This window comes from Aspergillus oryzae, chromosome 7, assembly GCF_000184455.2.
Source record: "Aspergillus oryzae RIB40 DNA, chromosome 7".
NCBI classification, from domain to species: domain Eukaryota; kingdom Fungi; phylum Ascomycota; class Eurotiomycetes; order Eurotiales; family Aspergillaceae; genus Aspergillus; species Aspergillus oryzae.
In genome coordinates, this window is record NC_036441.1 from 1,259,959 (window position 1) to 1,279,062 (window position 19,104).

Genomic DNA, 19,104 nt, shown 5'->3' on the forward strand with positions numbered 1-19,104 from the left:
AACAGCGAGTGGATAGAAGCTGTCAAGAGGGACATCAACCATCCATCTATCGTGGCTTGGACCCCTTTCAACGAGAGCTGGGGATATCCTTCCCTGAAGGATAACATCGAGCAGCGGAACCATATCCGAGCGGTATATTACTTGACCAAGTGCGTTTTTTTTTTCGGCTCTCTTACTAACAATGTATCCTCTTGTCATGAACTGACCAATATAAAAGGACCCTGGACCCTTCTCGACCCATCAATGACAACTGCGGCTGGGAGCACGTCTCGACAGACTTGACAACCTACCACGACTATTCGGATCACCCTGCGCTGGCCGCAACCTGTTCGGACTTCAACAACGGCATTCTGGGCCAGAAATCAAACCGCGACATGTTCGTGGGTCCCATTCCTTCCGCTAGCTCTCAACCCCTGGACCCCGGCACTCAACATACGCCCGGCGCTCCGGTGATTTGCTCTGAGTTCGGAGGAGTGAATATCATTCCTGCGAAGGGCACCGCTGCTGGTGAAAGGGACTGGGGTTATACTACCGCAAGCGATCCGGAAGACCTGCTGAGCCGTCTTGAAAACCTGGTGATGGCCGTCGTCAAGGGAGGACATACGTGTGGCTTGGTATATACGCAGTTGTACGTTTCTACCTTTTTTTTAGTGCCTTTCTCCACAGATCACCTGATTGTACCTGTGTTTCTCCGTTGTCCCAGCAGAGGATATGGGTATGACAAGCATGATAGCTAATTTAGATGCAGATGCGATATCGAGCAAGAGGTTAATGGTTTGTACTCGTACGATCGCAAAGAGAAAGTGCCGGCTGCCAGAGTAAAGGCAATCATGGATGCCGCTCACATATACTACTACGAGCACGTAGCACCGAAGTAAATCCTAGATAATAAGCGACGGGGAGAGACGATCTTTGGTCTGACCTTCTTCTAGACTCATTAGCAGCATTACGAGTGAATACCGAACATTTGAACGATATCAAGTCCATCACATAGCTCGACGCAAGGCCTCATGAAAACCCTAGTAAGCAGCAAAAGAGTAAAGAAAGGCCTATACAAATCAGGAAGAGGAGCAAGTGCAATGCAAGATTCAAAACCATGCCTGTTGGTAGGATAATATCTTGCTAAACTCTCCCAGAGGATATTATCTCAGAATAATTCGAACGCATCCATACGATGTCATCACCACTTCACATCAGGGCTACTAACCAATAATTCAACACAACTCTAGGAATTAGGGCTATCAGACCTATCTGATGATATGCCCTGTTTGTGAGAGGCTGCGATAGACATATTATCAATCATATAAAAAGCAATCTAAAGACAACTAGTCTATGAAGTACAAAGTCTCTCGAAAGAAGAAAGAAGACATGATTCGTTTCTTCTTTAAGAAAACGGAGGAGGACATCCATAAGGTATCCTGATTCCTGACGCGACAAACTAAAACCCCAACCAGACAACACTAAGCCAAATCCAGTAACCCCATTCATCCCATGTGGAGTCGATATCGTGATTCGATACCAACACCATCATCTTTAAATACTGTACATCCATCAACACCTACAGCTCAACCCTCCAACAAATCTCAAACCAAACCGCTCACCCCTAAAATGTCCTAAAACAAACCGCACCATTGCACAGCAAAAATGGTCCAACTAATAACAACAACCCGGATCCTCTCCGCCCTAGAAGCGATCCCAACCTCCGATCGCAAAGACCTCAATCTACCCTCCAACCCATCCCTAGACAGTCCCATCACTCACGATCAACTAATCCGTCTATCCCGCTACTTCCGCTCCGAAAATGCCACCTCCAACCCCGATGACGCCCGAACCCTCAACTCCCTCCTCCACGGAACAAAAGTCTACGTCCCGCCTCCGCCACCAAAACCCAAACCCGTACGTCTTCACCTTCTCCAAACCATACATACCATACCACAAGCCACAACCACAACCACTAATATAGATATAACATATCTAACTAACAACAACACAGAGCCCAGAGTACCTCGCCCTAAAAGCCCGTCTCCTAGCCGCCTACGAAGCAGACACCTACAACCAAATGACGACCTCATCCAACACCCCAAACGGCCCATCACCGATCTTCAGTTCCTCGACACCGACCGTTTCGGCACTCCATGACGGCGATGCACATTCGGACGCAGACACTCTTACCCCCGGGCTTGTGCTGAATATTTTTCTTTCGGTTGTGATTACCGGGTTCAGTGTTTATTGGGCGTTGACGAGTTTTTCGACGCCGGAGGTGTTGACGGAGGCTGTTTCGTCGGTTTGGGACCTGGACCGGGGGTCGAGGAGGGGTGGGGGCGTGTCTGAGGCTGTGAAGGTGCTTGTGTCGTTTGGGGCTGCGGTTGCGGTGGGTGTTGCTGAGGTGGCGATCTATGCGATTTACCTGGGGAAGGTGGAGCGGGCGAGGAAGAAGGAGAGGGGGGTTAAGGAGAGGAAGGTAGTTGTTGGGAGGGAGGTTTTGGGTATAGGGGATGAGGGTGAGAGTGAGAGTATGCAGCGGGTGGATGGGGAGAAGGAGGAGATTTGGGGGAGAGGGCCGAATGGTGGGTTAAGGAGGAGGGTGAGGGAGCGGTGGGAGGAAAAGGGAAAGGAAGGGGATGGAAATTGATTGTAAGTCGCCGGTCCGCCGGTCTTCTGTTGACACTTGAACAGGATGCATGTTGCATGTTCTTGATACCCCTCGGTCTGAAAGGACTGATTTGTATGATACGTTTTTTTCGACTTCAAAATGAGAATACACCTTTGTGAAACGATCTACTCCATTTAATTGCTTTCACCTACGTTCACCATCTTGGACGGAAAGATTTTTGACAAATCATTAATATTGGTATTCATATGCCCTCTATAATAAAACAAGGAAAACAATGCTTAACAGAAATGCTACATCATCGCTCAATCTATGGCGCTGATATATGTCTGCTGCTGTCAGGTCATTAGTGATCATCAGTAGCGTGGATATCTATGGTCATCAGGTATGTTTTGTGTTTGTGGTTGTCGTCTGAAATGTGTGGGTAGCTGTGCATTGGTCAACAGCTCGATCGAAGTACGGGAGCACAAATGAAAAGAATCAAACACGTTTCTCTAACAGCAATGTGCCGGTTGGAGTCTTCCTGCTGAAGCCGCCGTCTCGGCTAAAGACCTTCTCGCCGCGCAGCCACGTCTCACGGACCATGCCGCGCAGGGTGCGACCCTGGTACGGCGAGCACTTGTTCCGGAAGAGCATGGTGCTAGGCTCCACGACCCATTCGGCAGAGTCGTCGAAGACACAGATGTCGGCGTCAAACCCGGGGACGAGATCACCTTTCTGGCGCTCAAGTCCAACCTGTGCCGCGGTGTTGGCACAGCACAGGCGTACAATGTCTTGGAGGGCCCGCTTGGTGTTGGTATCCTCCGGAGCAGAGGTGAGACCCTTCCGGCGGCTGAGCTCCGTCCACAGGATTGGAAGACCCAGACCGACAGAAGAGATACCGCCCCAGGCGGAGGAGAAGCTGCCTTGGTTCTTTTCGATGGCGGCATCGCCCTTGGAGGTGCAGCTACCCGGGATATGGGAAGGAAGGAGCTTCAGATCCGGGGTGCACGGGGAGTGGTCCGACACGACGGTCTTGATGACACCATCCTCGGCGTGGCGTTCCAATTCGGCCCAGAGGGCATCCTGGTTAAGCTGTGAGCGAATCGGTGGGCAGCACTTGTGGCGGGTATCACCGTCCCGGATCTCCTCGGCGGCCAGGGATAGATAATGGAAACAAGTCTCTGCAGTGATAGAAATTCCGTCTGCACGGGCTTTCTTCAGGAGTGGAATAGCCTCCATGGCCGATAGGTGGACAATATGCAAAGCAAGCTTGGGAGCCAGGTGGGCCAATGACAGGATCTCTTCTACAGCACAGGTCTCATATGCGGAGGGACGAGATGCCAGGAAAGTGGAGTATGCTTCCGCGGGGCCTTCGGGGATCTGGGGTTGGTCTGCCTGGGAGGATGTGTTGGGGGGCACCATTTCCGCATGGAACATGAGGGTGGTGGGCTCATCGGCAAGTTCCGCCATGGCCTTACGGATGTCTTCCGAGGAGACGGCGGGGAATTCGTCAACCTAAAACGGTAAGCACGGAAACTTACTGAGGGGGCACTGATATACTCACCCCACTGTCAATGAGAAACCCCTTGAAGCCGCGGACACCTTGGTTAACGAGGGCCTTCAGTTCGCCAGCGTTGCCGGGGATGATGCCGCCATAGAAGCCGACATCGACCCAACACTTGCCTTGGGCAGCATTCAGCTTCTCCCTGAAACCTGCCACGGTGGTGGTGGGCGGGATAGCGTTCAGAGGCATGTCAATGACGGTGGTGACACCACCAAAGGCAGCAGCCTGGGTGCCTGTATAGAAGCCCTCCCATTCGGTGCGGCCGGGCTCGTTCAGGTGAACATGGGCATCAACCAAGCCGGGAAGCAAGACATAAGGCGAATAGTCGGTATAGGGAGTCCCTTCAGGGAAGTCAGAGGCAGGAATGACGGAGTCAAAGACCGCAGTGATCTTTCCAGAGGTGCGAGAGATAACGATTGTGGCTGACGTTAGACGACCCGAGATGACGGCTCGAGACGACGTCACCACCGCGATAGAGGGGATTTGTTGCGTTTCCATGGTCAAGGAGGGTTATCGATAGGAAGACAGAAGAGAGATAAGGGGATAGAGAGAAGAAGGAAGAAAGAAAGAGGAGGAAATGGGAGAGAGGAAGAGGTCAAGGAGGGGCCCAAAGAGGGTGATGACAGTGAGTGGACGAAAAGATAAGGACGAGTTCAATGAACTGATAAGAAGGCAGTTTCAGACAGGTTTGGGAGGCAAGGGATCCTTATTGGGAAGTCCTGAAGACAGACTGATAAGGACTAAAACTCTCACGAATGAAGAAATGCGATATGGGAGGGCAGGCACGATAGCGCAATCCGGGGTATCGATAAGGGTTTTATATAACTATTTCCCATCATCCCCCTCGTCTGTGGGAACTCTTAGTGCCCTTTTTTTCTCAGTCCCCGAACTTTGGCCACGTCTTGTCCTCGACCGATAACAATACTAATCGAGTAATCGAAAAGGGAAGAAGAAAAAAAAGTATAAAAAGGGGATCCACTTTACAAACAAGCGGATCCACCGGTGCCACCGGAACAGTATCAGAGATTCGTCTTACTCGATTGAAATACCGATAAGGCTTTCTGACTGTCGGTGTATTCAAAAAGGTCTCTCACCCCAGCCATGATAAACCTATCAGCCGACTTGTTCTCCCTCATCGTAGGGAGATTTGTGAACAAAGGGAAGTTAGAAGAATCCATGTGACCCTCGATACCCTCACTATTACTGATTCGGGTATTCGGAAGTGTTCTTGGTGACCTCGTAAAATCCTGTCTGGCCTGGGTCCTCGCCAGTCTGACTGCTCCCCCTCAACCGTGGTTTTGCATCGGGCGCCTCCGGCATCCGCCATCGGCTCGCTCCCTGCAATTGCTTTTAGTACCTGTCTTTACTCGATCAAAATTGGTCCCCATTTCCCCTTCAGGAATTTCCTTTACTCGATGGTTTCATGTAGTTGGACAGTGTCCTCGGAGATGTACAACGCAGTGCGAAAAATCGTAATGCAGGCACTCCGCATGCGCGTGAGTGTTTCCAAGCACTCGACCATTCGGCTAAACATTCCCTTTGTTGGGTCGGAGGCCCCCGTTGGACACACCGTCTCTCTCTTATTGTTCGTATTCCAGTATTCGTTCCAACTTCCTCATCACGACTGTGTTAAGGTAGATCCCAGGTAGATCCTGGACCACAAATCAGGGGAAAACTCATAAATTACTGGGGACTTACCTGTAAATTCGAATTGTAATACTTCCGAGCCACAGAACGCCACCCGGCTAAGCCTTCTTTTGCTTCAGGGCACCCAACCGAGGAAAGTCCGTACCTGTGGTCGGACCCAAGCCACCCAAGTGTCAACGCCGCTTCCAGGTAAATAGTAATACACTGTGTAGAACCTCCCAGCACCAGCATCCGAATGATGTGCATGATGCGAAGATGATCCGCGACGGCGTGTAGTTGTGCAAATAGACCTGTCAATTGACTTTCGAGTATCCACTTTTCGGACGAATCGAAGTTCTGATCGTATACTCCCAGACAGGGATTGACTATAGTGCCACCAAGAAAAAGAAGCAAAAACAGAACCAAGGACCTAAAATCTAGTCCTTCGATCTGACATCAATGCCCGATTCAGCCCCAGAGATGTCGATACCTAACTGGTCCAGAAATGAATTCCTATCGCCGATAAACCCTTCGTTCATGACATTCTCCAATCAGTTTCGGTTTCGCTTCGCTTGTAGTAGCCATTTTTTTAGACTTCTATATAGGCTTTGTTCTGGCGTCATCTTGTCAACTCTCTATGTGGTAGACAACACAATGATAATTGGAGGGGGAGCATGAAAACGAGCATCATCAGCAAGAAGCGATATGTTGAACGTCTCTCTTCCATCTGCTAAACAAGGGAGAGAAATACAACCACCCGGTCACGATCACCCGTGACTTTCCTCTCTGGGTTACGCCAGGTAACCTCTGACGTGCAAGAAGCCCTACATAGCCCTGTTTACCCTGTCATGTACACTATCTCAATTTCCTGTCTCCCTAGACCATGACACAATATCATACTGCAGCCCACAATCAAGATTTGCCATTCATCATCCTCGCCAGAACCCCCATCGCATCCCCCTCTCTACCCTCCGGAATAAAAAATAGGATCGTGGTAAAATCAACTCATGGTTGTTGATGTTGATGTTGTTAACGGTGATTGTATATGTGAGGTGGGGTGTTAGTTGAATGGTTAGAGTCTAGATTCGAGGGAACATGATAATCATTAGTATTTTGTGTGATGGGAGGGGATTAATAGATGGCCTTTGGGGAACGAATCATCGACGTTAAATCAGACCCTTGTCAATGCAACAATGCATAGAGTTAGCTACCAGGTAGAAGCCCCATGTTGACACCGCATATCCTTTGCATCCTTTGAACTGAACGTCATTCTCTGCTTTCCGGGGTAACAACTACTTAATAACTACCTAGTGCTTGACTACTAATCGTCTTCTGAAGCTCGAGTCTCATCATATTAGCCATCCCATCACCCACCAGCCATTAACCTTGCATAAATGCCTAGAACCAGAAAGGCAAGCCAGCTCCTAAAGCGGCCAGAGACCAGACGAGTCTTATTCATTGCTTCCATCCGTGTTCAGAGTCTCCAAATCACTATCATTCATCTCCTTCAGCTTCAACTGAGCCTCATACATGGTCGGATCCGCATGTGCTCGATTCAGCCACTCAAGCATATCCTTCCAAGCGCGCGGCATGATACACTCCACATGCTGCATCTCCCCAGATGAGTAACAGTTACAGCCATACCGACGGGAGCCCGGGACCAAACAACCCTTTGGTGCGTCAGAGATAACATAGGCACGACAGCGGGAAGAAATGAAGGCAAGGAACGAGCCCGACATCTCATCATTGACAGCCAGTTCAACGTCGGTGGAGTGGAGAGGGTTGGTAAGAACAACAGCAGATATATATCCACGCCAACCCTCCCCTTTTTGAATTGATTCATATGTTAGCCGTAGTTCAGACGGAGTTTCACTCTGATCACGATACAATAGCACTTACAGTTTAGAGATAAGTGGCGAATTGCGCCCTGGCCCCCTTCAGCGATTCCGACGATGCTGATTTTAGCATCATGGCGCACCAAGCGTCCGCGGTCAGCTAGGATTTCATTAAAGACACAAGAGATGTGATCTTCCCAGCAGCCGTTGTCAGGGATCTTGTTTCTATGGGTCATCATCAGGGGAGGATCGACGGCCGAGGGGCGAGGATAAGCGAGCCAGGTCGGCAGGGTCATCGGGCGACGAGCACCGCAATGCCAAATTAATTGGCCTGTGTTCGCAAGCACCAGAGCAGTGTTGCCGCGCTTGGGGGCGGACTCAGTGTTGGTTCCCTCTTTATTAGTTTCGGACTGAAGGACGGCTTTGACAAACGAGACAGCAGAGCCTGCGTTGATGCCATCCACACCTATGCTTCGATACGCCCAGATTCCCAGATCCTGTACTGGCTCTCCGAAGACAACAATGATATGAGATGCCGTGGATAGGTTAGATGACACCAGGATCGGAACATGAGCCTCATTCACCTTAGAAATGAGAGGAAGACGCAGGATTGTAAGGTTGAGCTCCCGTAGGCGAGAAGCCAAGGTTTTGCGGATGCATTCTATAATGTTTACCAGTGTTAGACACCTCAGATTGCAAAATATTTTGGGAGAAATAGGCATGTCATCTCATTCGGACGCACCACTCATCGCCTCTCTCTGCATGTCATTGACGCGGGCATTTTTGTTGATCTTGTACTGAAACTCCTGCGTAGGATCCGCGATCTTTCTGATCTGGTCTTTCTCATTGATGAAGTATCTAGTTGTTATCCTTCGTTTAGTATTTGGTCATTACTGTGAAGGAAGCCTCGAGTCCATACCCTAATTTCTCAAGGTCCGCAGGAAACTCGTGCTCGGGTGGGAGGTCTTCACGACGGTAGACAAACATCTTGCTGGCTTCTTGTTCTTTTTATTGTAAGAAAAGATAAGAGGGCGCAGGATCAGTGCTATGATGAAAGGGGAAGAATGAGAGGAGAGGCTGTTTCACTGAGAGTAAAAGTGCTAGAGTTGATTAGTCGTTGTTGTATTGCAAACGCATGAAACACAGTGAATCAGACTACAGATTGAATAAATTCATGCAAACGGATATCCATTGTTAGGCATGAACGCCTGATCACAGGGCTTGTACTACACACTCATGATATATAGCTTCTTTGTAGGCTTGTTAGACCGTCGCTTATACTCTTTAGGTTTAAGATATCTCTATCAAGAGCATCTTTGAGCTGCAATATGAACACCGCAGTCAAAATTATGGTGACCGATGGACAGAACGAAGACGGCTAGTCAAGCCTTAGACTTCAAATACATGGCAGTGGATTTGTGATGATATATTGAGTAAAGGATGTCATTCAAGAACAGATCGAAACGAGATCTTAGCTAAGGCGGTCGAGTCAAAGCATTTGTACTGCTAATGTGAAGGTATACACTCAAGAGACAAATATTCACCTGTAAGATGAATCTTTGTCCACGGGACTATGACATGAAGGGAGAAAAAAAGGGGGGGAACGAGTGTATTCGCTAATGATTATAATACTAGAATAAAAGTAGGTTACCTGACGGTGTTGGGTTTGTCCGTGCCCAGCCTTATATCGCACTTGTTTATGAATGATAAAACAAGATGGCTGATCTACTGGAGAACGGATAGATTCGACCAGTTCCAATGTACGGAAAACCTAGCAGACGGTAGCGAACGCTTGATATGAACGAAAAAGCCGTCATAATCAGCGGAGAAAATCCAACACATATCGTCTATTGAAACCCGGCAGTTGATATATTGTACATCTTTCTCGAAGAAAAAAAAAAGTATGGAATTAAACGCCCTCGTGCAAATCGGCTGACCCAGTAGCCATGAACATAATAAAAACAATCCGCAGTATATGGACACACTACCAACTGGCTTTCTTCACACCGGGTAGTTCACCAGCCAGTGCCTGTTGACGGAATTGGTACTAAACACGATGTCAGTCAATGCCTGCCACTCCATTAAACGAGTTTGGAGGAAGTTGCTTACTCTAGCAATTCTGAAGTCGCGAATCACACTTCGAGCAATACCACCCGCCACACAGCGGTTCTTGATCTGAGTGGGCCGGGTGTAGGCGTGCATCTGGGAAAGCTGCAACTGAGCCTGGGCACGGGTACGCTGTGGAAGGGAGGTGTTGCGGATGATGTAACGGAGAGCTTGGCTATAAGATAAAACCAATTGATTAGATATAGGTCCCACAAATCCTTGTCAAAAGGGAATGCGACAAAGGTCCAAAAAAAGCCGACTTAGCATACCGTTCAGGCTCGTGCTGCTCGAAGACCTTCCGTTTGGTGTGGTCACGAATGACACGGGCGTTGATAAACCCGCTAAGGTCCAAGCGCTTGGATCTGAAAAGCGACATGGTGTATTTTCCTGTAGCTGGTGAACTGCGATTGTCTGGATGTCGGCACTCGATATCTTTTGATGGCGGTTGTGATCGGAGTTCTGGGGTCACGGGAAGATACGCTTTCCTCATTCAGATTAGTCTTCAATCTACCATACTGGGTAGTAAAAGGCCGCCGATTGGTTAGTAACTCACCGCCTTCGCTTAATGAGAGTACTCCGTTGTTAACTTCTCGGGAAAGTTAAGCCTTCCATGAGAAGGTAGTACATACTCCCGTACCCTTGATAATATTCTCACGTTTTCGAGGTTTATAAGGAAATCGAATCGGCTACCCGAGAGTAATCTCTCATCTTCTGGGCCTTTATCTCGCGAGATATTACAGTATAAAGTGATTATGATTCGAATATGAAATTAACCCATCAGCCGCACGGAGCCTTCTTACTGAGATGGTGATATCTAAAGCGCCCGCTACATGCGTATACCTACACACACATACAATCGTAGGGGCAAATTCATATTCGCTGTGGATTAATTGTGAAGAAAATACATATGATTGCTGGATTCAAGTCAAACTATCGATTACTCATTGGAAAAGACACCCTCGAACATGGCCAAAAAGTAAAGCAACGACCAGGAATCAGGATCCTTCCCGGGCCCGCGATTTACACTTCTTACTGTAGGAAGAGGCAAAAAATGAAGATAGGACGTCAGCGACAGGATTCGAACCTGTGCCCACGAATGGAATTGATGACGAATATATGAGAATTCGAGTCAATCGCCTTAACCACTCGGCCACACTGACTTACGATTGGAAATTATAGTGCATCAATTGTATATCACACTACAAAACTATTCAGGTTACTGACTCACTAGTGGGATCAAAATCCGGAATTTGCCATGGATCGTTTAGAGGCCGACAACCTGTGCGGCCAACTTTACGGAGTACTGTGAAGACAGTTATCTACGCAAAACGTCTAGAAACTCGCTTTTACAAATAATGGGTGTCAGTGTGGCCGAGTGGTCAAGGCGACTCGGACTTTCATATCCGTCACTAATCCCATTCATGGACAGCCAGCCTGTCGCTGACAACATCTTGTTGCTCCTCGCCGAGACACCTAGGGCAAGGCCACTTTTATTGGCAGACTTGGTCCCTCCGGTGAGATGTCCAATAGTTCTAAGTCTACCGCATACCCTGTACTAGATTGTGGAATGTTTGTATTGATGTCTCTTGAACTGCTATGGGGAGTCATATGGATCTACTATTAAAGCTCTAGAAGCGCAGGGAATCTATATATTATACTGTTCTACCTTTTCACCTGACCTCTTACTTATTGAAACTGTGTGGAATTGGATGAGCGATCATAATTAGGAAAGGCACGGTTCTATAGATCTTATTAGCTCAGGTGCTCGCTTAAGATCTGTAGTTTTAGAGGCGTAGCATAGGATTCCTAAATGGCAGCTTCTGCTTCTGATAATGGAGATACCTCACCGTGCTGAGGCAGTTATTCAAGCAAACCGGGGGGCCTGCATGCCTTTTCTTTCTCTATATGAATGATTTCCACAGAGTTGAATAGCTTTATACTTATTGATTTTATCAAGCCGGCATAAAGTTAGCTGGTGAATAGACTAAGTAAACCCTTCTTACTATAGTAACGATGAGATGAAAGGCCGAGGCGATATATCTCAACTACCCATGTAACGGCTATCAATCCCCATCCGTCCGGCCTGTTTGATAAGGAGCTCTAGCTCTAGCTCTGCATGACTCTAGTGCAAGTGATTATCATTTACATGAGTTGATGTGGTGATAGTAGTCTATATGGCTTACATCAAATTTACCGGGGCTTCCTAAATATTACGGCAAAATGAACACCACCGTGCTATCACCACTCATGATTCTCATGCAACTGCATGATCAGCCTTCCTTGAGTAGGTCATTGTGATGCAACTTAATTTGATATAAGCCGGTGGATCGAGTGATCCTAAAGAAAAGAAGCTCTGTAGGAATGGAACAGATTATCCACACTGCGACTGGATCATGCATCACCAGACTTGAGCTCTAGATCATGAAATGTAGCCACCATGCTCCAAGCGACTTTATGAAGCTACCAAGCCAGCAGTACTGAGAAGCATTTAGCAGCGAAAGACAGTTTATATAAAGCTAGTATGGGCGTGTGATAACTGTCAGCTACTGCGATGACTTCGCAGCCGAATTACGCGAATGAATATCGTTCAAGGCAAAGGAAACAGATGAAGCATGTACTGGAAAGACGACCGTAGCAGTAGTGGTACAACTTGTCAATTCGTCAAAATCTCATGACGGTCTATATGCCTGTACAGAATAACTGTCCGCAAACCGAAATTTGGGCGAAGCAGCAATCCGGATAATCAGCCACCCTCCGTATTCTTCTTTCACCCGTCAAATTGACATTCTCAGATTAACAGAGATTAATTTAGTGCTTGCTGTTCTTGAGGTTGGGGTTGCGGGGGTCGTTCTTGAACTCTCCGGCTGCAGAAGGGAACCAATGTTAGCTATAATTGAGAAATTGCGGGAGTTGCTCGCATCGAAGGGAAAATCTAGCTCCTATAGAAGCATAAAGTCCCCTGAATTCGAAGAACGGGGCGACTCACTGTTGGCGAGGGCGTTGCCGAGGGAGTTGATGCCGTAGAGGATGACAGCGCCTAGAAAGACTCCCGTCAGTATCCGAGATCCAGTACCCTGTGCACTTGTCCAAACACGTATCCCATAGTCGAGATCAAATAGAATAGACGTATTCGTAGAGGGATTTCAATAATGGCGATGCATACCGGCAGCGAAGAAGGGGCCCAGAGGCTTGGCTATAACGAGGTAGGTCAGTCAGCTTTCGACCTGGTTTAATCCAACAAGAATCTCCGACCGGCGCGGTGTCTTACCAATGGGGGTGGGGAACTTCTTTCCGAGGAGAGACATGGTGACAAGTTATATATTGCACGGGAATGTCCTAGGAGGATAAAGGTGAGAGGTGAGTTGATGTAGGCGGAATACGGTGCAACGAGGAGGAGCGGGAACAACGAGTTTTGCCCGGAGGTCCGACTTCCGGCCGCTTTTACCATAGCCGCACGGTCTCATCGCCGCTTTTATCGCTCCATTAGCCCCTCCGCCTGTAAACAAATGCAGCAGTTGTCATGAAACTCCAACTTCATACTTTCTAAGTATATTCATTTAAAAACGCTTCCGCATTATTTCGCCCTCGTATCACCATGGCGGCATCACTAAATGCTTCAGTCACGTCTCTCCAATCCTCTCTACAACTTCTCGACTCATCTATCTCCACTCTTGAATCTGGTGTTAGTGACTTTCCTCGACTGTGCAAGGTCCTGCAAACAACCCGAGTAAGTGCCGGCAACGTACCTTCCGGAACCCGGTAAATGTATTGATAAAAATCCAATAACAGCACTTTGAACTTCTTCCCGAGCCTACGCTCCGCGAAGCACAGCAATCATTACTTGACGAAATTACTCCCAGCATCGGACACTTGCTATCATTAGCGTCAAACCACGTTGAAAAGCTCTCTCGTCGCGAACAAGCTCTCCGAGCAAAAGCTGAGCTGCAGGAAGGCAGAATGTACTCCAGCGAGAGCCGCCAAACCTCAAGCCGTAGCCAGAATGCCTATGGGGATCGACAAAAGGCTAATGCTGCTAAAGCGGCGGAGTTCAGGCGATTGGTACAGAAGAAGGAACGGCTGAAGTATGCTGTCGAGAGATTGGAGTTGCAGAGTAAACAGCGCGAACGTCAGTTGAGAAAGAGTATGGCCGCCCAATAAGTCTGCACTCACGGGGTGAAAACTATAGCAACAGCGCAAAATGGTTGCAACTACGCCATCCCTGTTATTCAAGACACCTGCCATTATAATCGGTGAAACTACCCGAGCTCGACGACTCGGCTTCAATGGAAGTAGGTCGCTGTCATCGCCGAGCAGCGTTGAGACTTACCTTTAACATACGTCTACTATTCGCCTTAGTGCCCACGGTGCATAGTGTTCGACATATGCGCTACTAATGCATAAAGCCGAAGATTGGTGATGCGAAAGTAAAGTCTTTCGATCTACCGTCATCCGCCACCAATTGCTTGATCCCTCATGCTAGGATTTAGCAGGCACCTTCAGACCATTTGCGTCTTCCCGTGAAACAGCCAATTGCAATTGTCTTCGACACAGTCCATGGATTATATAAGGAGCTGCGAATGCTGTATATGAGAGGAATATTGGTCACATTGAAATTGAGTGAAGAGCTCAATAAGCCATACAGTTGTGGTCTAATTACATATATCCGTTATTTATAATACATTTATTATACATCCTTCAAAACTTTGAAGCCCAGGTGCCTGTACCGAGATATGAACCATTTATACGCCGTAGCCCTATGCCTTGTGTTTCCCGCCAGCCGATGAACTATGCAAACGAAGCTTTCAAACTAAGAAGTCATCCTGCGCTACTTTCGCAGCGGCATGCTTCTTCGAAGCCTGCCTCACCTTCTTCTTGTCCGCATGCTTCTTCCAGCTTGGGATCGTTTGGCCCTTCTTTCTCTGCTGTATAAGCACCTCAGGCCAGTCAGAACCCTCGGACTGCTGCTCAAGTTCACCTTCCTCGGCTAAATCGGCCCTAAGGGCTGCCCGCCTAGCCAAACGTTCTTTCTTGCCTTCGCCGTGCTTATCACCGAGTCTCAAGCTTCTTGGGATGCGGGTCTTCGCACCAAGAGCCCACAGATCTCCCCAATTTGACTTGCGAGCATCTTTGTATGCCCGGCGGCTATAGGAGCGGGGCACCGTCCAGCGCTCAATCTTTCCAGCAGGCGTACAAAAATCGAAGATGACATGTCCGCGGCGTTTCATTGGAGGATACACAATACGAGGAAGAGACAACGTGTGGAAGTTCTCGGGCTTCGCTTGTTCGCTTGCCTCGGTCTGGGAACTAGTAGCTTCGTCTGGTGCTTCCATCTCTTCTACAGCTGGGTCGTGTAAATCTTCGTAGCCAGCAAAGGCCGCTTCGGTAGCTTCCGAGCCTTGTACAATACCCTGCGTCTCACGCAAGTCGACGCCACGTTGTACAGCGATATAACTGAACTTCACATCTTCGTGGTTCCGATCCTTGGCTCCCAAGATACGTTGGAGGAATGACGGTCTGATATATCTCTGCTGGAAATGACAATAATCTTTGCGTCCCTTGGAATGGCCTGGAGTGTTGAACATGGGGCATTTCTCATGGTTAGTGCAGGGCGCAACAATCATTCCGGGTTCCTTCTCAATATGTGAATCCTCAATTGGTGACTCGGTGAAGTTGGTATATGTTGTAGAGCCAGGGCTTGATACGAAACGCTTAAGGATCATCTCACGGGCCCCGGCAATTGCTTCGAATCCTTTCTGGTGTCCCTTCTCGAGAAGGATTAGAACACCGCCATCAGGGTTGAGAAGATTCCACAGGTTCTCCACGTGCTCTTTGCGTAAGAACTCCTCCTCTATGCCGAGCAAACTATGGGGAGCCACGATAATATCGTACTGCTTTCGCTTTGGAGGAGCTCTCTCATCATCTAGAGTAGGTTTTTCGCGGATGTGAACATAGTCAGGCAAGCGTGGTAGAAACGAAGTGTTCTCCAACAATAAACTAGCACGCATTCGAAGGGCATCCGAACCAGTGACGACAGTCGATCTACCTAAAGGATAAGGACTTGCCCTGGGATGGTCTGGGACCATAGACTCCCATTCTGCACGAATGACATCTCGCCAAGCAAGGACACCGGCACCACCAGCACTGGCATCAAGGATATGCGGCCCATCTTCTTTCGAGATGAGCCCACGTAGCCACTCCGTGCCCAAGCGCTTTCGGACCTCGACCAAGGTGCTCAGTATAGATGTATACATTCCAGGGAACAGAGCCGCAATGTATGCATTCGCCTCCATTTCTGTCATGTGTCGCTGGGAAGCGTCTAGCGGAATAGGGAGCTGGGGCATCTGTGCGCGCGGTGGAGGAGTGGTAGTAGAATAAGGAAGGCGCGTACCGCCAAAGGTACGATGGGCAACATCCGCAATATGCTTATTGGAGTAGTCGGACAAGATGATGGAAATAGGTCCAGTTACTGTATCCTTGGGCAAGAAAACAGTACTGGGATCGGTAGAGAACTTCCCTTCCACAGTCAAAGGATGCAGTCGAGGTGTGTCGTCGGGGTTTGCTTCTTCTTCAAACTGCTCCAGCATGATTTCTCCACCGAGCTGTTCCGCCACTTCCCTTGTCCGTTGCATGGCGATAGATTCATCCTCGACCGGGCCAGCCTCCATATCATAGACCACAGGTGGTTCATCCTCTGACTCAGCCTGCTCGAAATCGACAGCTTCCCATCCTCCCTGACCATCTTCACGGTATAGAACATCTGCATCCTTCTCATCTTCCGTTGCTTCAAGCTCTAACTCCTCCTGGCGAATGATCGGCTCGCCATACAACTGAGTGTATAACCGCAACTCAGTGTCATTCAGCAATCCATCGGGCAGAGTGTCCCCGAACACCTGTCTCGCCTCCTGAACGCGCGCTTCTAAAGTCTCCTGGTCCCGATGGCCGATCGTCTCGCTGAATGCATGATCAAGCTCTGGACCATCAAGGTTGAGAGCTTCCCAGTAATCGTCCAACAGGCTCAGCTCATCCATAAGCTCAGCCATTTCCATCTCATTTTGTTCAATTTTATCAATCACATCGTAGATGGCGTCCTTCCGATCCGCATTGACATTGCCATCTGCCGGGGGCACCGTAGACGCATATCGCCGTCCATTTTTCAGACCGCCGATTATGTATCCAGTAGCAGTCTTTCGAGGAAATCCGACCGGTGAATTAAGGGGAAACTCGTATCGCGCGTTTGTACATCTGTACCGCTGCGCTATGAAACTGGTAGCTCCGCCGCGGAGCTGTTGCGAACTGATTTGCGACGACTTCGATGCAATGGTGCGCAGAAGGCCGTGGGAGCAAGACCGGCTCGCCCTTGATGCTGGGGATCTTGATAGCATCATCAAACCCTTCTTACCACCTTGGAAGCGATAATCAGCGACCTGAGTCTGGGGATGGAGGAAAAACGCCACTCGTGAGAGCTCTGTTAGGAAAATCTTTGCCAAGAAATGCGGCCATCAGAAATTCCACTTTTCCTATTGGCGGGTGGAAGGAGGTAGTCCAATTATGTAATTCTCATAGTATGTGCATTATCTTAAAGGACATGAGATTATGCAGAAGTATATAATGATATGTAAATGTATTTGAATGATATAAAACAGTATGTACAATTTAGAGCCTTTCCAAGTCTATTCCTCGCTATCGGTATCTTCGTTGCCCATAAGCACTTTCAATGCAGAAATCCATTTCATCACTTCGTGTTGCAAAGCAGTCAACTTCGCCATGACTGCCATCAGGCTCGGGTCCTGACTCTCCACGCGAATCTTTTCCCTTACTTTGACCTCGTCTCCCTTCCATGTGAAAACATCTCCAACTTCATCATGCCCACGGTGTCGAGTTCCAAACAAACGGTCGCGCAAATTGAACCCAGTCAAAGAAATGTCGGTGGCAAAAGCTGTTGGAGTATGTGTGGGTGTGCTAGACTCGAGCGTCCTTAGATACAAGACGAGAGCAGAGTCGGCGATGGATAGATGGAACGAAAGGTTTAGCGGCAACGGTGGATCAAACATCTTCGCAGTTATGTTAGTCACCAATAAAGGGGACAAAAGAACGAGGCGCCGAACATACATCCTCAAGCGCACTTGTCTCCCACCACTTGCCCCTGACTTGATCACTCTCGCCCTTCAACATCTGGCGAGCCTCAGACAGCGTTTCATATAATAAGCGCAGCTGTCCATATATGAAACTTGCATTGAGCGGGTCGCCAGTCCAAGTGCTGACATCCACCACATCGAGACTCTGGTTGACCAAGTTCCTCACCGAAACCAACTGATGTAGCACAAGCTCTGGAGCACCGGGCGAGTTCGACAAGCATAAGCGAGTCGTTGGGGAGCCACGCGCAGGAGCAAGGGAACCAAGGCGTAGTTGAATATCCTAGCGCACGACGATACCTGATCAGTCTAATCGGTTCGTCCGAGAAATAGGAGAATGCAAGCGCGAACAACATACGCCTTTCACGATTTTCGTTCCGACCCTTGTTACGAAGCCTTTCACGATCTCTGATCGTACAGAGGAGATAACCAATGTTGAGCCTGGCTCTTTAGGGGCAAGAAGCGCAGCGCATTCATGCAGGCCTTCCCTTAGGGAGGCGAGTGAGTCTTGCAGAGAACGCAGTAACCATTCTAATTCCCTAGCCTGTGTCGGTGTCAAAAGTCAACAACAGAGGTATACTATACACGCGATGCTTTAACCCTTGAAAAGGCCAAATGAAACTCGTAGGCATCTGGGGAGAGGTATACCAATGCACTATCAGCTTCCCGTTCCAGCTGCTGCAGAGGTAGTGGCGGGTATACCCAAGTAGCCATTCTGGCGAAGCGAGTCCACTAGTTCGGGAGTTGTGCTGTTTAGTCAAGATATCGAGATTTTATTACTATCCCAGGATTAAGAAAAAGGTAGAAATCTAACAGGGAAGACTGTTCAGGCAGATGGTTGCTGTTGCGCTATTGCTTCAGCTCTTGTGACGTTTGCGGATGGAAACGTACTAGCGTGGATCTAATCTATCACCTGCATATTTACGTAATGTAAATAATGCGTCGGGATCTTACCGTGTACTTGTACTAGGATGCACTCAAGTCTACTTATCCCATAGTTCTATCTGGTATTGTGACAGATCTTTCGTATGCCAGAGAAGTGTATGGTAGGGGAACCAAGGCCAAAATTTTCACTTTCTTTGCCCTTAATCCAAGCCATCAGCTATAGCCTACCCATACCCATCTATTCGGTGTAGCGCCTCACACACACAAATATATATATACATATATAACTTTTTCCAGCGTTTTGCTTTTCAAGTTTCATTCCACCGCGAACGCCGTCCAGCGAAGGCTTATAAATAACATACC

General features: G+C 48.5%; 7 protein-coding genes and 1 non-coding gene across 8 annotated transcripts; 2 read left to right on the forward strand and 6 right to left on the reverse strand.

Annotated features, from left to right (window-relative positions):
• Positions 1 to 1,644: 1,644 nt before the first annotated feature.
• AO090011000503 (TMEM199/VMA12 family protein) lies at positions 1,645 to 2,632 on the forward strand (the record flags this gene model as incomplete). Its single annotated transcript, XM_001826078.1, has 2 exons — positions 1,645 to 1,896; positions 1,994 to 2,632. The coding sequence occupies 2 exons, from the start codon at positions 1,645 to 1,647 to the stop codon at positions 2,630 to 2,632; spliced, it is 891 nt and encodes a 296-aa protein (XP_001826130.1).
• A 459-nt stretch (positions 2,633 to 3,091) lies between these two features.
• AO090011000504 (allantoinase alX) lies at positions 3,092 to 4,655 on the reverse strand (the record flags this gene model as incomplete). The annotated part of the gene is made up of 2 exons (XM_001826079.3): positions 3,092 to 4,108; positions 4,158 to 4,655. 2 exons carry the CDS (start codon positions 4,653 to 4,655, stop codon positions 3,092 to 3,094), a joined length of 1,515 nt encoding a protein of 504 aa, XP_001826131.1.
• Positions 4,656 to 7,234: 2,579 nt separating this feature from the next.
• AO090011000505 (uncharacterized protein) lies at positions 7,235 to 8,367 on the reverse strand (the record flags this gene model as incomplete). Its single annotated transcript, XM_001826080.3, has 3 exons — positions 7,235 to 7,608; positions 7,683 to 8,279; positions 8,361 to 8,367. 3 exons carry the CDS (start codon positions 8,365 to 8,367, stop codon positions 7,235 to 7,237), a joined length of 978 nt encoding a protein of 325 aa, XP_001826132.3.
• A 1,235-nt stretch (positions 8,368 to 9,602) lies between these two features.
• AO090011000506 (mitochondrial 37S ribosomal protein uS14m) lies at positions 9,603 to 10,100 on the reverse strand (the record flags this gene model as incomplete). Its single annotated transcript, XM_001826081.3, has 3 exons — positions 9,603 to 9,665; positions 9,728 to 9,899; positions 9,994 to 10,100. 3 exons carry the CDS (start codon positions 10,098 to 10,100, stop codon positions 9,603 to 9,605), a joined length of 342 nt encoding a protein of 113 aa, XP_001826133.1.
• Positions 10,101 to 10,787: 687 nt separating this feature from the next.
• On the reverse strand, positions 10,788 to 10,884 carry AO090011t00007. The gene has a single exon. It is a non-coding gene; the product is annotated as a tRNA-Ser (tRNA).
• A 2,435-nt stretch (positions 10,885 to 13,319) lies between these two features.
• On the forward strand, positions 13,320 to 13,882 carry AO090011000508 (DASH complex subunit SPC19; the record flags this gene model as incomplete). Its single annotated transcript, XM_001826082.1, has 2 exons — positions 13,320 to 13,451; positions 13,514 to 13,882. The coding sequence occupies 2 exons, from the start codon at positions 13,320 to 13,322 to the stop codon at positions 13,880 to 13,882; spliced, it is 501 nt and encodes a 166-aa protein (XP_001826134.1).
• Positions 13,883 to 14,526: 644 nt separating this feature from the next.
• On the reverse strand, positions 14,527 to 17,106 carry AO090011000509 (tRNA methyltransferase RSM22; the record flags this gene model as incomplete). The annotated part of the gene is made up of 1 exon (XM_001826083.1): positions 14,527 to 17,106. The coding sequence occupies one exon, from the start codon at positions 17,104 to 17,106 to the stop codon at positions 14,527 to 14,529; it is 2,580 nt and encodes an 859-aa protein (XP_001826135.1).
• A 288-nt stretch (positions 17,107 to 17,394) lies between these two features.
• AO090011000510 (uncharacterized protein) lies at positions 17,395 to 18,570 on the reverse strand (the record flags this gene model as incomplete). Its single annotated transcript, XM_023232985.1, has 4 exons — positions 17,395 to 17,775; positions 17,834 to 18,139; positions 18,215 to 18,400; positions 18,442 to 18,570. 4 exons carry the CDS (start codon positions 18,568 to 18,570, stop codon positions 17,395 to 17,397), a joined length of 1,002 nt encoding a protein of 333 aa, XP_023093533.1.
• Positions 18,571 to 19,104: the final 534 nt, after the last annotated feature.